This window comes from Balaenoptera acutorostrata, chromosome X (genome assembly GCF_949987535.1).
Source record: "Balaenoptera acutorostrata chromosome X, mBalAcu1.1, whole genome shotgun sequence".
NCBI classification, from domain to species: domain Eukaryota; kingdom Metazoa; phylum Chordata; class Mammalia; order Artiodactyla; family Balaenopteridae; genus Balaenoptera; species Balaenoptera acutorostrata.
The window spans coordinates 47,723,125-47,736,800 of NC_080085.1; the positions used below are offsets into that span (position 1 = coordinate 47,723,125).

Consider the following 13,676-nt stretch of genomic DNA (forward strand, 5'->3'; position numbering starts at 1 on the left):
ATTTAATTTCTGTTATTGGATTTTCTTGGGTTTCACATGAGAAACAATGAGGAAAATACACAAAATGTATGCAAGATCAACACTACAGAACCATGGCAAATAGATGGCTATGATTGGAAGACTTTCAATCTATTGCTCATTCTTGCAGAAGTGACCTGCTTGTGCCTGTTGGCTGCCATTGACTGCCTTTATGTTTGATCCTCAGTGGCTCTGTGTGTTGTTTGGGCTTTGAGAATTAAAGAAAAATGGCTTTTATTTAATTCTACAAAAGTTATTCAATCTATCACTAATTATGTCAAGTACTGAAAAGAAAAATGTTGATGATACCTGAATGAATATCCAGCAGCTAGTTAAGTTTTCTCATATCCAGCAACACTTAAAAGTTAATTACACTAAAAATAATTTTTAAGAAATTAATTTAAAACTTCATTTGTTTTACTTCTGCTGAAAAAATAAGTTTTGAAGAGTATTTTAAAATTTTGATTACACTGCTAGTATCATCAGTTATATAAATTGCTAATTTACATATGTACTCTGATACCTTACAGTGTAAATAGGTTACATTTAAAGTTGCTCAGCAAATAGTTAAATGTTCATAGCTTTTACAAATTGTTAAACTTTTAAACATTTTATTTAGTCATTATAAACCCTGTATTGAATAAAATATCTTCTAATGTATAAAGTGCAAATGTACATAGTTATTAAATAGATATACAGTTTATCTGTGGGATTCAAATTTCATGGGGGGTAGCAATTAGGACAAAAATGTCTAAATAGGCTTCTTGGGGAGTGATAATAAAAAATAGATAAACTGCTCTAGGGGCTTTTCCCACTCCTAGCCAAATGGAGGATATATGATACATTCTAGAATTATTTGGAATTAATGATATACTGTGGGAGTTCTTTCATTGTAGTAGTGGCCTCCAAGCTGATAAAGGTGACAAAAAACATGAACCAGGGTCTATCCCCATTTCCCCTGGCACTCCCTCTTCCTAGTTCTGGCCACTCCCCACTTGCCTGGAACTGGACTTGATTTCTTCCTCCCTGCCTCACATGCCTTCAGTCCTTACACTTGGGTAGTGAGAAAAAGTCCATCACTTGTCCTGTCAAGGTCTAAGCTTTGTAGGAAAGGAGAAGAGGTAGGGAGCCCTGCAAACCTAGTGGTCTGCAGAGGGAAGGTAAGTGGGAAGGTCAGAGTTCTTCATGACTGATTCACCCTTATCTCTATCAAGCACTTTGAACTAAATTTTTATTAGAATCATAGTCCCCAAGTGCCTTGTCACCCCTCACCATCACCGCCCCCCCCCCAGCCCATTCCATTTTCAGATGGACATCACCTGGAAGTCTGAGAGGGCCCTGGACGTGGTACCCACCCACTAGAGAGTCCTTCCTAGGTCTAAGCTGCCTCTGGCCTTGTCTACCTCTCCCAGGTAGTATCCACCCCGAGGGGACCATGGCCTATGGAATTAATCGAAGAATCTTTGCCTCCAGTGAAGAACACCTCGGCAGCAAAAGCAGGTCTCAATTCATGACCACAGGCAAGGAACTACCTTGCTCCAGGTGCAGCTTTTTCTTTTTTAGATCTTGTTCCCTAAGCAGCAAACCTTGTTCCTTTACTGCATACAGAGTCTACAGGAGGGGAAAGGCAGCTGTTACTAGAGCCTCATTGTCTGCAAGACTCTGTCCCAGATAAGGAGTCTGGTAATGTGGCAATTAGATGATGAGAGCTTCCTGGAAAGAAAGGTCCAGGGAAATACTCCCCAAAACAGGGCAAAGGTGGATCTCTGATTGCCTGCGGGCCGCATGCCTTAGTGGGCACTGGAGCTGGGAGGACATCTTCAACTACACGAGGGGACTTTGGCACTTGCCTCACAGTGCTCTTCCCTACCCCAACTCCTGCCTCCATCCTGGGTGATTTCACTGTCCAAATGGATAACCCAACCAATACCCCATCTTCCCAGGCCATTGACCCCTCATGTCTAGGAACCATCACCTTCTCTCCCGTTTAACCACCTACTCCTTGGACCTTCCCATCACCCAGAGTTCTCTCTGCTGTCTTCTTAAATATAATCATCCCATTGTCTGACCATCTGACTAGTGCCCCAGTTTATCCTTCCAGTTCTCTCAACATTCCTAGAACATGGCATGTAGCAGGCACTTAGTATATTCACTTAATGTTCTGCCTTGTTCATAGACTTCAGAGACTCCTGTCCACAAACCCCTGCACTGTCTCCCAGTCTGTCACACAATCTCATCTTCCTCACCAAGCCTGCCTGGGTCCCATGGTCCATCTCTTCCACCATTCTGTGAACCTACTATGTGTCAGACACTGTGGATACAATAACAAAGATTCAGACTCACACTCACTGCCCTTGGTCTTGTCCTTATTCTGCAACCAAACAACAGAACGAAAACCTTGGAATAAACTAACACTCATCTTGATTCCTACAAGATTACTGAGCACCTTGCCACGGGGAAGGGGTCTCCCAAAAACCATGGGCTCCATGCTCTACTGGGGCCTCCCCACTGCCTAACATCCTTCCACAGTCCCCTCTCCAAGTCCTTTCTGTACAGTCCCTTCCCACAGGTCCTCCCCACCCACCTCCTCAGGGACTGGGCTGCACGAGTCAGCCTTCAACATCTCCCTGTCTTTTGGCTCCTGCCTGCCCAAGTCTCTCTCTTTTCCCAAGAAAATCCCTACTTGTTCCTGTATCTCCCTTTAGCTACCTCCCTCTCCCTCCTTCTTGTCTCACCCAAATTTCTCAAAAGGAGAGTCTATACTTGTTCAATCTCCTCTATTTTTCTGCTCCAGACTTGCCCACCTCAGGGCTCTTCTTCGAAGTGTGCCCTCTATGCCTACAATCCCCATGACTCCTCACACCACTGCAATCCTGCCTGCTCTATAGGCTAGAGATGGGGCCCAACCTATCCCAGAGAAACATGCTAATTTTGCTCTACTGAATTTGACAATGTCACCTAAAGCTAAGCACAGATTGAGGTGGAAACTTTCCCAATTCATTTTAAAATGTGATACCAAAATGTGACAGCCCACCAAAAAAAGCAATAAACTCAGAAATGGCAAATAGATTTAATGTAGAATGTCAATTTCGATTGATTGATAGTGGCTGCCTAGAGTGCTGTGTTGAGTAGGTTTCTGAGGATGCACCCTGGCTCGAAGAGAAAGACTGCTGGGATTAGGAATATCTGAAAACACAAGTAAAAGAAAATCAAAAAGTCAATTGATATCCACCAAAAAAGAAGGAATAAAATGCCAAAAGTAGTGTTTTCTCACACTCTCCATGTGGTCCTCCAACCTTGGCCTTCCTATAACCACCCAGCTCCTCATCCCATTCCCATGAGGCCCGGCTGCCCCCAAGTCTAAATAGATACCTGAAATCTCACTTGTAGGAGAAACCACAGGCACCAGAGCTGCCACTGGTGCTGGCACCAGCTCCACCAAGGCCCGCGAACAGCCCAAACGTGAGAGTGGCTGTCAGGCTGGTGCTAGCACCAAAGCTGCCACTGGCACCGGCACCAGCGCTGGCACCACCACTCTCCTGGGCTTTGGCTTTAGCTTCAGCTCCCGTCTGGATCCGGGCTTTGGCCCAGGGTCCAATATCAGCTTCGTCCCAGTTGCAGGGCCCAGCAGCATTCTCAGAGCCGAGCCCAATGCCCATCCGAGCTCTAATCTCAGCCCTTGCCTTGGCTTCAGCTGCAGCCTCAGCTGCAGCCTTCATATCTGCTTCCATTGCCTCTCGGTACTGAGCTGCCCATTCCTTGGGATCCTTCTTTTGTACCTGAAACAGGAATAACAACCATCTGAAGGATCAGAATCTGAGCATTGAGCGCCTACAGGATGCAAATTATAGTAATACAATAAATACTACTAGTAATTATACACCTAATATTCCATCCCTGCTCTGACACTTACTATCTCTGCGACCTTGGACATAACACCTGACAACCTCTCTGAGCCTGAGTTTTCTCATCTGCAGTAAGGCAATGACATGTCAGTTGTAAGGATTAAACTATTCAGATAAAGTGTTTGCACATTAATACAGGCTTCAGAATGTTCATGCATGAGCTGCAGGCTGCTCTGCACACAGCCTACCCCAAACAGTGGCACCCCATGCTCTTGGTATGCCAAGCTTGGACAGCTCTCCAATTACCTTACAGGCAAACTTGAGGACTTTCATCTTGCTGGTCTCATAGTAAGAGCGCAGGCCCCAGAAGAACTCATACTCAGGCGGATTACTATTAGGGACTCTGGCATAGTCCAGGTACCTTGAAAAGAGAGGTTCAAAGCCTTTATGTCTGTAAGACCACTCATGGCCCACTCATGCATTTAGGTGGCAAACTCCCCCACTAAATACTGCAGCTTTTCTTCCAATATTCAGCCCTATCTCACTGGTCCTGCCCAGCAGCCATGTGGAGGTGCAGGGGGCACGTGTAGGGTATTTGTTCATAGGAAGGCCACGAGTTTTGTGCCCCTTGTCACAATAACCCAGGTTCCTGTTGGGTGTGTTGTAAACAGAGGAGCCATTTCTTCAGGCCCCCTGCTCTGAGCACACCCCACCATGGGGCTCGTCCATGGCCTGGCTGAACCCTGGGACAGTCCACCCTAGAAAATGACTGTACAGGAAGAAACAGTCAACCAAGAGCAGTGGACTCCATGCATACTCTCGACCATTTGTGTGTGAGCCCACAGGTGTGTGCTGGTACACCTGTATGAGTGCCCACATGTTCTCCAAGGACCAAGAACAGGGTGGGCCCTGGCCAGAAAAGTCAGGAGGTCTGGGCTTCAGGTCCAAATGGATCCTTTACCAGCCGGGGCCATGCTCAGACTTCCACTCTCCGAGCCCTAGGCTCCTCAACTGATACAGGGGATGAGGTGACAGCAGCTATTCTGCAGGGTAGTTATGAAAATGAAATGAGATGTACTAGTCAAGACCCCAGCACAGTACCTGGCTGCTTAAAGCTACCATTCTATGGCATTTCTTTATGGAGATTAATTTCTATGAAGCCCTAGCTAGCATAGTAAAAAAGAACCAAGGTATTGGGGCCAGGATCTAAATACAACTCTTCCGTTTGCTACCTGTATAATAACCCTGAGCAAATTACTTCACCTCTCTGAGCTTTAGTTTCCTCACGCGTACAATACTGGTGATGACAATCCCTCCCTTGAAGAATTGTTCCAAAGGCATATGTGAGAGTACAAGTAGGTCAGGAAATGTGTGCTTCTGTTCTCTGCCACTACCTCAGGAATAAACTACCACCTGCATACGCACACGCACGTGCACCACAGCTTTATTACTCAGTTCTAAGACAGGCAAAATGCATGGAACACAGGAACACTAGACAGACACTTACTTCTGCTTCACAAACTCATCAGTAATGAGCTTCTTCACATCCCCAAAAAGCGAATGATGTATCCTGACAGCGGAAAATGATAAAATACATACATACATACATAATTGCATACATAGATAAATATAATCGGGGCTGTTGCACTTCCCAGATGTGGGCAGAGACATTTCCAACATGGAAAAGAGGCTTCCAACATAAGATGGAAGCTCCACAGAAGCCCAAGAGTCAGTGAGACAGACAGCAGAGTTCAGGACCATTTCCCCATCCACCCAGGTCAGAACCCTGGACCCTCTACCCAGTCCAGCAACCCCACCCACTCCACCAGACCACCAGGCTGATGCAATCCTGGGACCATCTTCTCTTGCCAAAGGACAACACAGACAGCAAGCACTGACAGAGCCCAATCATACCCAGGGCGCAGCCCCAACTTGCGCAGCACCTCCCAGATGACAGCTGCAAGGGGAGGCAAAAGGAAACAGGGATAGAAAATGAACATGTGGAATTCCGACCATGATCCCCCAATCAGCTGCCAGCCCAGCCACTCACCCTCACTGGACCTATTTCCGTTCATGAAGATGATGCTAAGAAGCACCATGAGGAGACCCAGCTTTGGTGAGTCCTTGGTCCTAGGGGAATAATGGAACAGAGAGAAGGTTTACATCCAGCAGCCATCTGCAAAAAAAAACACACCAGCCAGCTCACTAGGCTAGCTTCTCCCAGATTCTTCAGATATGAGAGAATTCTGCCCAGTCTGTGCTTCAAGCTCTATGTGACCCTGGGCAAGGCACTTAGACTCTCCTATTCATAAAATGGGAAAATCACATTCTCCTCTCCCCAGGTTGCTGAGAGGATAGAATTGTACTTGTACTTGTCAACCCAGTACAACCCGGACACCCAGCCAATGTGAGTCCCTTCTTTCTCTTCCAGACCCCTCAGCTCCAAAAGAATTCTAGGCACGGCCCCACTGATGTTCCTGCCCTTCAACCCTCATGATTCACCCATACCAGGAAGTCCTCCCTTGAGAACCACTCTACCAAGGTCAATAGGAAGAGACAAGCAACAACAGGGAAGCTTCTGGAGGTACAGAAAACTTGACAGTAGGAATGACCTGCCTCAGGCTTCTACATCCTCGTCAATCATAATCAGGTATCACTATTGTGTGCAGGGCTCCAACTACGTGCAGGAGCTAGAATAGGGGTTTTTAGGCTCTGTCTTTCCTGACTTCCTAAGGGGATGTGGGGAGAGGACAGGGAGAGTAGTACCATGGGCAAAAGCAGAAGCCTCCCTCCCACCCCAGCCCTTTCCCAGCTTACGTTCCTAGTATGCCTGCATCAGTGGGCTCTAAGGTGCTGAGAAGAATGTACAAGTGGTCATTCTTATCAATTTCCTTTAATTGGATCCCAAATACCTGTGGATGGGGAAAACAGCTTGTGAGATCACAGAATTCAGCTTCCTGGGCATCCCACAGCTCCCCCTGTGCCTAGGGGTGTGTGTGTGTGTGTGTGTGTGTGTGTGAGAGAGAGAGAGAGAGAGAGAGAGAGAGAGAGAGAGAGAGAAACATCAGTGAGATAATGCACTTAAAGCACTTAGTTGAGTGGCCAGCACATGGCAAACAGGCAACAAATGCATTACTTTTAATCAACATCATCTTTGTGATTAGTGGGAATCTAGGCAGCCAGAGAGTGGGGAATGAAAGGGAGAGATGAGCATCTGAAGTACATTATAGGACATGTCCAGCAGTGGACAGAAGTCAGGACTAATCTGGGTGGCTTGGGTCCTAGCTGTGATTTTACTACTGACTTGCTGTGTGACCTCAAGCTAGTCTATGCCCCTTGCTAGGCCACTGTCTGCCCATCCTCACAGTGATGGGGCTGGATTAGTCTCTGTGGTACCCCCCAGAAGAGACATGTACACCTTTGTTTGATTCAAGGCTACCCCATTGCACCCATCCCCCAGGTCTGCCCCTTCACCTTCTCCAAGGAATAGCCTGCTCGTTCAATGATTTCAGGGTACACATCAGTGTATTCTTTGATGATGTCCTTCAGCATGTCTGCAAGGGGAGAGTGTTGCAAGCACCTGGGCAGAAGTGAAGCCGGGTGGCCCCCATACCCAAACTAAAGACCCTTTACCAACCCTGCTGTGGGTGGCACAAACAGGTTCTGAGCTAATGAACAGAGGTACTACTACTGCCAAATTAGAACTTTAGGAGGACACAAGTGGGAGCAGGAGAGCAAGAAATGCCCTCAGCACATGGGGGAGAGGGCAATGGAGAACAGAGCTGGGGGAAAGGAGGGTTAGTAGAACTCTACCTGAGCGTTTGATGGGAATCTTCGTCTGGTCTTTAACCAACAGGTACTTCACCAAATCATTGGCCTGGGAGAGGAGGAAAAGATGGAACGATCAAAACATGCTTGCAGAAGACTTGAGAGGATGGCAGAGAAGAGGGCAGGCAAAGCAGTGAATAACGCTGAGTGGAGAGGACAGGTTTCTTACCCTCCCTTGCAAAAGGGCTACATCCCGAGGTGGTGGTGTTTCAGGCTCTTGGGATGACTGGAGCTTGGCGGCTCTGCGGCGAGCCTTGCCCCTACGGGCCTTAGGTGACCTCAGAGAAAGCAAAGCTCTCCGGGCCCAAGCAGCCAACCGAGTCCTTGATGCCCTGCGGGCCCAAAAGGCTATGGGGCCCCTTGAAGCCCTGCGAGCCATTGAGGCCATTAGGGCCTTTGAGATCCTTCGGCCGCCCGTGGTTCCAGAAGCCTGACTCTGATCACTGCTGCCATCCTCTTCCCCATTCAGATGCTTCACCTGCATCAATGGAGAGCAAGCACAACATTGCCAGATGGTGCAGATGGTCCTTTTTCCTCATCTTCTCTCTTCCTGAAGTCCCCTCTAATCCCATCCTTGTAGTAACAGCCTGAGTCTTGGATTTGTCTTTCACTGTTTTCCAAGCAGGAGTTTCACCTTCCCACCAGGCCAGGAGCAACCCAAGGGTGGGGCCTGAGGCTTCTCCTCCTCCTGTGTGCACCACTGGCTCTGCTTATACCACCCTGGACACGTCACTCCACCTCTCTGGGACTCAGCTTCCTTCTCTACAAAACTAGATTACTTTCAGGATTTAATGAGATAACCTGTGTGAATGTGCCTAGCTTAAGGCCTGACATATGGTAGCTAATATGTAAATATAAACTGCATTTCGTTCAGATTGCAGCTGTTCGTATTCCTGTCTCACGTGCCCACCAGTCTGTGAGCTTTCTGAAAACAGGAATTATATCACATTTCTCTTAGTGTCCCGCTACAGCCTTGATGAGCAGAGGGAACTTTCTAAAGGTTTACAGAACCATGAACCAACTGAGAGAAATAGAAAGACAAGGGTCTTACCTTTCGGGCTTTCTTGGCCTTGACCTTGGGCCGAGTATCCTGATTCTCCTGAGCCTGTGCAGCTGCACCCTCAGGCTCAGGTTCATCTGCCAGAGCCTGAGAGGCAGCAGCCTCAGTCTCCAGGGTCTTTGTATTGACTTTCGTATCAGCCCCACAGCTGACCTTTTTGGTCTCAGTAGCAGGCATTGTCACAGCCTGAGGGTCAGTATTCTGCATCTTGGTTTCAGCTGCCGGATTCTTCGTTTCAGCTGCCAGAACCTGGGTATCAGTCAGCTTAGTGGTAGCTGAGGCCTGAGTGGCAGATACCTCCTGAGCCTCCGTGGCCTTTGAGACCTCTGTGGTCTTTGAAACTCCTGCAGCACTTGAGACCTTCATGGCCTTTGAGACCTCTGGTGCCTTTGAGGCCTTCGGTGTCTCTGAGACCTCCAAGTTCTGGGTCACTGTCAATAGGGTCTGCATCTTCAAGCCACGGTCCTCTTCTGAAGCTTCAGCCTGCAAGAGGAAACAGGGAAGCTCACAGACCTTCTCCCCACCCCCAACTAGGCAAATGGCCCCAAAATTCCAGGGCCTCACTTCTCTGACCTATACTAACTCCTACTTGCAGTGTGCTCTGACCACCTCAGCCCAACAAGGTCTCCCTTTCCTCTGAGCAGAAGAGGGGCGGGCCTACCCTCCCTCCCGCCTTCCTTCCTCCCTCCTTCCTTCCCTCCTCCCTCCCTCTACTTGGGGGAGGGAGGCGGCAACGAAGCAGGGAGGTAGATGGAGAAGGGCTGGGGAGGGGAGGTGCCAAGAGATTTGGGGCAGCAACAGGGTCTGGAGAGCAAAAGCAGCTAGGGAGAGGGCAGAAGGAGGGCTTACCTGGAAGTGGGTTGGACCCGTACCACTCTCGCTTGTGTCAGACATGTCTCAAGTTGGCCTGGCAAGAGCTGAGCCTGAAGAAGAGAAGGCCTGGGTCAAGAGGCGAGCTCACTTAACGTCCTCTCTCCCGCTCTGCCTGGAGGCTGATACCCACCTTCCCTAGGGTCCCAATCCCAAACCTTCCCCCCACCCCCCAAGGACTCCGTTCTCAAATTCAGTAATCCAGAGCGCCTAGATCTCAATTCTCTGCAGCCGTACCCTCCCCTACTCCAGGAAGATGTGCCAGCGCGGCAGCTCTGAGGACCCCGCCCCTTTTCCCAGTGCACACCCCCCCCCAGCCGCAAGTCGACAGTGCGCATGCGCATCCGTTGCAGGGCCCATCTCAGCCCCGCCCGCTTTCCCAGCAGAAGCTCTTTCTTTGATGTCCACCGTGCACATGCGCATTCGGCAGCTGGCTCGTCTCCAAGCTGGCCCTTCACTACACGCCCCTTTCCAGAGATCCATAGTGCGCATGCGTAATAGAGACTCAGTCCAGTACCTTTTTCCAACACGCCCCTCTCCAAGTTCGTAGTACCATTCGGTCCCGCCCCCTCCCCAACAAGCCTCCCTCTCAAATTGTCGCAGCGTCTGGTGGTCCAGGCCCCTCCCCTACCGACATCCAGCCCAAGTCCACAGCACCGTCCGGTCCCGCCCTTTTTCATTATACGCCCCTCTCCAAACAGGGGCCAAGCGCATCTTGGTTCCGCCCCTTCCCTAATACACCCCCCTCCTCAAATCAGTATTAAGCTAGTGATTCCATCTTGGGCCCAGCCAAACAGGGTCCTGTGCCCTCCCTTCCCGGCCGGATGGATCCGGTACGATCCGGTCCTTAGAGCAGGATTTCTCCAGATCCCAGAGGGTGGGGCCGACCCCTCCTGGGCTCGGATCCAGAGCTGGGCCTCGCTGCTCACCTCGTCTTTCTACTACTCCTGAGTGCGTCCACTCCCTCTAAGCCCCTCATAAACTCAGAGACTGCCCTTCCCCCTCCAGGCCGGAAGTGGTCCCGCCCCTTTCCGCCTCCCTAGGGGGCCTCCGTCCCAGCCAGTCTGCCCTTCCCCCCGCCCGCTCCTCATTCCTTATCCCCCACTCCGTACCACTCCGTATTCCCTCTGCCTTGCTCCCTGCTCCCTATTTCTCCATCGCTGTTCCTGTTTACCCCACCGAATTCCTTATTCCCATTCCTTACATCCTCCTTCATGCTACCATTGCACCCCCTCCCCCAGTATTCCTTAACCCTTCTCTACATCCCCTGTTTTCTTCTCTGAATTTCCACTTCCCCTCAGCATTCCCCTTCCCCCTCATATTCTCCATCCACTACTCAACACGCCCGGTTCCCAGTTTTTCTCCCCCTCTTCCTCAACTAGCCTCTGCTCTCCAGTCCATACAGCCTCCTACTCTCTCGGTCGTCTTCGTTGCCTACATCCCACTCCGAGTAACCTCTCCCCTAGCTTCAGTGGTGCAGTAAAAATTGCCCACCTGCCTGGCTCTAGGTTCGAGTGGACTGGAACCACTGTCTGGAAACCCCGATCTCAACGTCCCTCACCTTGTCCTCTAGCGAGTCCGGAATTCGTCTGCCCTCTCTCAGTCCCTCTCGAAGTCTCAGCCTCCTGGACTAGAGCTGCAGCCAGCCCAGCCCAGCCCAGCCCCTTTCCGCAGCCCCCTGCCACCCCCCTTCTCCTTCCTCGGGGGTGGGGCAATGGGGCCCCGCTCGGGGCTGTCTGACGCCGAAGCCCGTGTTTATGCCACTGTACCAGGCTCGGTCTGAAGCCATTCCAAACCAAAACCACCGCCTCAAAGCGATTCATTCATTGAATATATTTATTTTTATGTATATATATATTTTTGCTTATTGCAAAAGTAACGTGTTGTAGTTGTGAAATTTCAAATTATGCAGAAATATGTAACATACCAATGAAAGGCCACCCTTATCTCATGCCCCAGAAACAAACACTATTAACGTTTTGATATACATTCTTCCAGATTTGTTTCTATTTATATACTAATTATTTGGGTTTTCTCCCCACAAATGATACACTATACCTACTGTTCTGTGACCAGGGTTTGGTGTTTTTTTTTTCCAAGTTATATATTCTAAACAGCTTTCCATAGTGCACATTTTTCTTAACTGCTCCATCTTTTCTCTGTAAATGTCCCATAATGTATTTAACCAGTCCAAGATACATAGACATTTAGATTGTTTCCATTTTTTATTTACTATTACAAGCAGTGCTGACTCCATTTTGATACAAAACTTGTCAACTTTAAAAAGATACACAGAATAACCAGCATTTCCACCAGCAATGTCTCTTGCACGTTTATGTGTTGCATATACTACAAATATTTTTCATGTTATTTAGGATAATATTTGCTATACAAAAAGGTTTAATTATTATGTAGTGAAATGTATCAGGTTTTCCTTTACCATGACTAGATTCTGCTTCATGCTTAGAGATGCTTTCCACACTCCTATGTTATAATAATCACTGCTTTTATTCCAAGCAGTTTTATGGCTTAATTATTTACATTTAAATGTTTGATCACTCCATTTATTTTGTATAAGGATTAATTATTTTCCAAAAATATAGCCTCATCCCTACACCATGTGCAAATTAATCCATCTTTGATTTGAAATGGCACCTTTACCACATAATAAATTCACATAAGTATCAATAATTGGGTCTATTCAAGAGAACAAAATAAGATGTATAAAAAATTGAAAGTAGACAACATTATCATTAATTACAGAGTATATGAATGCAGACCTGGACAACCTGAGAGCATCAATTAATGTTGTTAGAAACCATAATAAAAGTCAACACAGTGGTCAGTTATAGAATTAATATTCAATATGTTTCCTATATCAAAAGTAGTTCAAATGGTTATGTCTTCTGCTTTATGAAGTCACCTTTTCCTCTATTATGCAAATAAAATATGAATCCCTATGTTCTATGGACAATTCAACATACACATGCACACGTATACACATACTTCACAGATATTCATGGTGGGCTTCTGTTCTCCTGACTTTTTCTCTAAATTGTTGCTCCCTCCAAGTTTGTGACATCAGCTCACCACTTTCTTGCCTCCTAGGTTCTCTCCCCCCATCTACAGGGCTTTATTTCACACTAGACACAGCCCTTCTTTTCTTCCAGTTCTAGTACCCCAAATTCCCATCCCTTTCAAATCATGGCAAGCCTTGAATGCCAAGATAAAGACTTTGGTCTTGATCCTGAGAACACTGAGAGTTTATTGAAGGGTTCTAGGCTTGGATGCAACATAGATTTGTGTTCTAGAAAGAACACCACTCTAGCTGCCTAACCCATTAGGAGTATGAATCAGATGTCTTCCTGGAAAAAGGGAGAGTAGTCGTCCAGGTAAGCAATGATTGTGGTTAGGCCTAGAGTGGTAGCAGTGGAGATCATGAGAAGTGATTGAATTCAGAAGATATTAAAGAAATAAAAAGCAAGGCTTTATGAATAATTGGATGTAGGGAAAGGGGTGAGGAGGAGGGAAGTGTCAAAGGCAACTCTTGGGAATCTAATTTGAGAGATCAAGTGTGTAGATGGTAACCCCTTTCACTAAGATATGGCATACTAACGGCTCTTCCCTGGGCCTGGGAAGAATAAAAACCTTAGAAGAGACGGGGCCCAGGGAAGAGGCCTGGAGGCCAACAGCAACCTCAGCATAGGTGAAGGAAAAGGAGCCCAGGAGAGAGACAGATAAGTAATGACCAAGGAGACAGAGAGAAAAGCAGGAGAAAGTAATGCCACAAAACCAAGGGAAGAGAATATTTCAAAAGGTGGGAGGGGTCAATAGTGTTGAATACTACCCAGAGGTCAAGAAAAGTCCTGAAAAATGTATAGGGATTGTAGCAGTCAGGTAGTGGTCTGGTATCTGGTGACCTCGGAGGGGATAGTTTCACACTTGTGGCATAGGTTGATAACTGTTTACTCCAGTATACATTCTCCTCTCCTTCCCTATAAATAGAAAATCTGAGTTTTACCTGGACACATGGCCTCCTGGAATAAAGGCCATGA

At 47.7% G+C, this 13,676-nt stretch overlaps 1 protein-coding gene and 1 non-coding gene across 5 annotated transcripts; both read right to left on the reverse strand.

The window, feature by feature from the left end:
• Positions 1-3,069: 3,069 nt before the first annotated feature.
• Positions 3,070-11,310, reverse strand: MAGED2 (MAGE family member D2). 4 transcript variants are annotated; one of them, XM_007188590.2, is made up of 13 exons: positions 11,183-11,310; positions 9,601-9,674; positions 8,743-9,234; positions 7,861-8,169; positions 7,677-7,740; positions 7,338-7,417; positions 6,681-6,775; positions 5,914-5,993; positions 5,778-5,820; positions 5,371-5,433; positions 4,170-4,284; positions 3,391-3,797; positions 3,070-3,204 (listed from the first exon to the last, which is right to left on the reverse strand). In XM_007188590.2, exons 2-12 carry the CDS (start codon positions 9,643-9,645, stop codon positions 3,399-3,401), a joined length of 1,785 nt encoding a protein of 594 aa, XP_007188652.2. In that variant the 5' UTR covers positions 9,646-9,674; positions 11,183-11,310; the 3' UTR covers positions 3,070-3,204; positions 3,391-3,398. The 4 variants fall into 4 exon arrangements, with proteins under 4 accessions (XP_007188652.2, XP_007188654.2, XP_007188653.2 ...); XM_007188592.2 differs by lacking the exon at positions 11,183-11,310 and adding an exon at positions 11,116-11,140; XM_007188591.2 differs by lacking the exon at positions 11,183-11,310 and adding an exon at positions 10,551-10,624.
• Positions 4,446-4,574, reverse strand: LOC114238661 (small nucleolar RNA SNORA11). The gene has a single exon (XR_003623973.2). It is a non-coding gene; the product is annotated as a small nucleolar RNA SNORA11 (small nucleolar RNA).
• Positions 11,311-13,676: the final 2,366 nt, after the last annotated feature.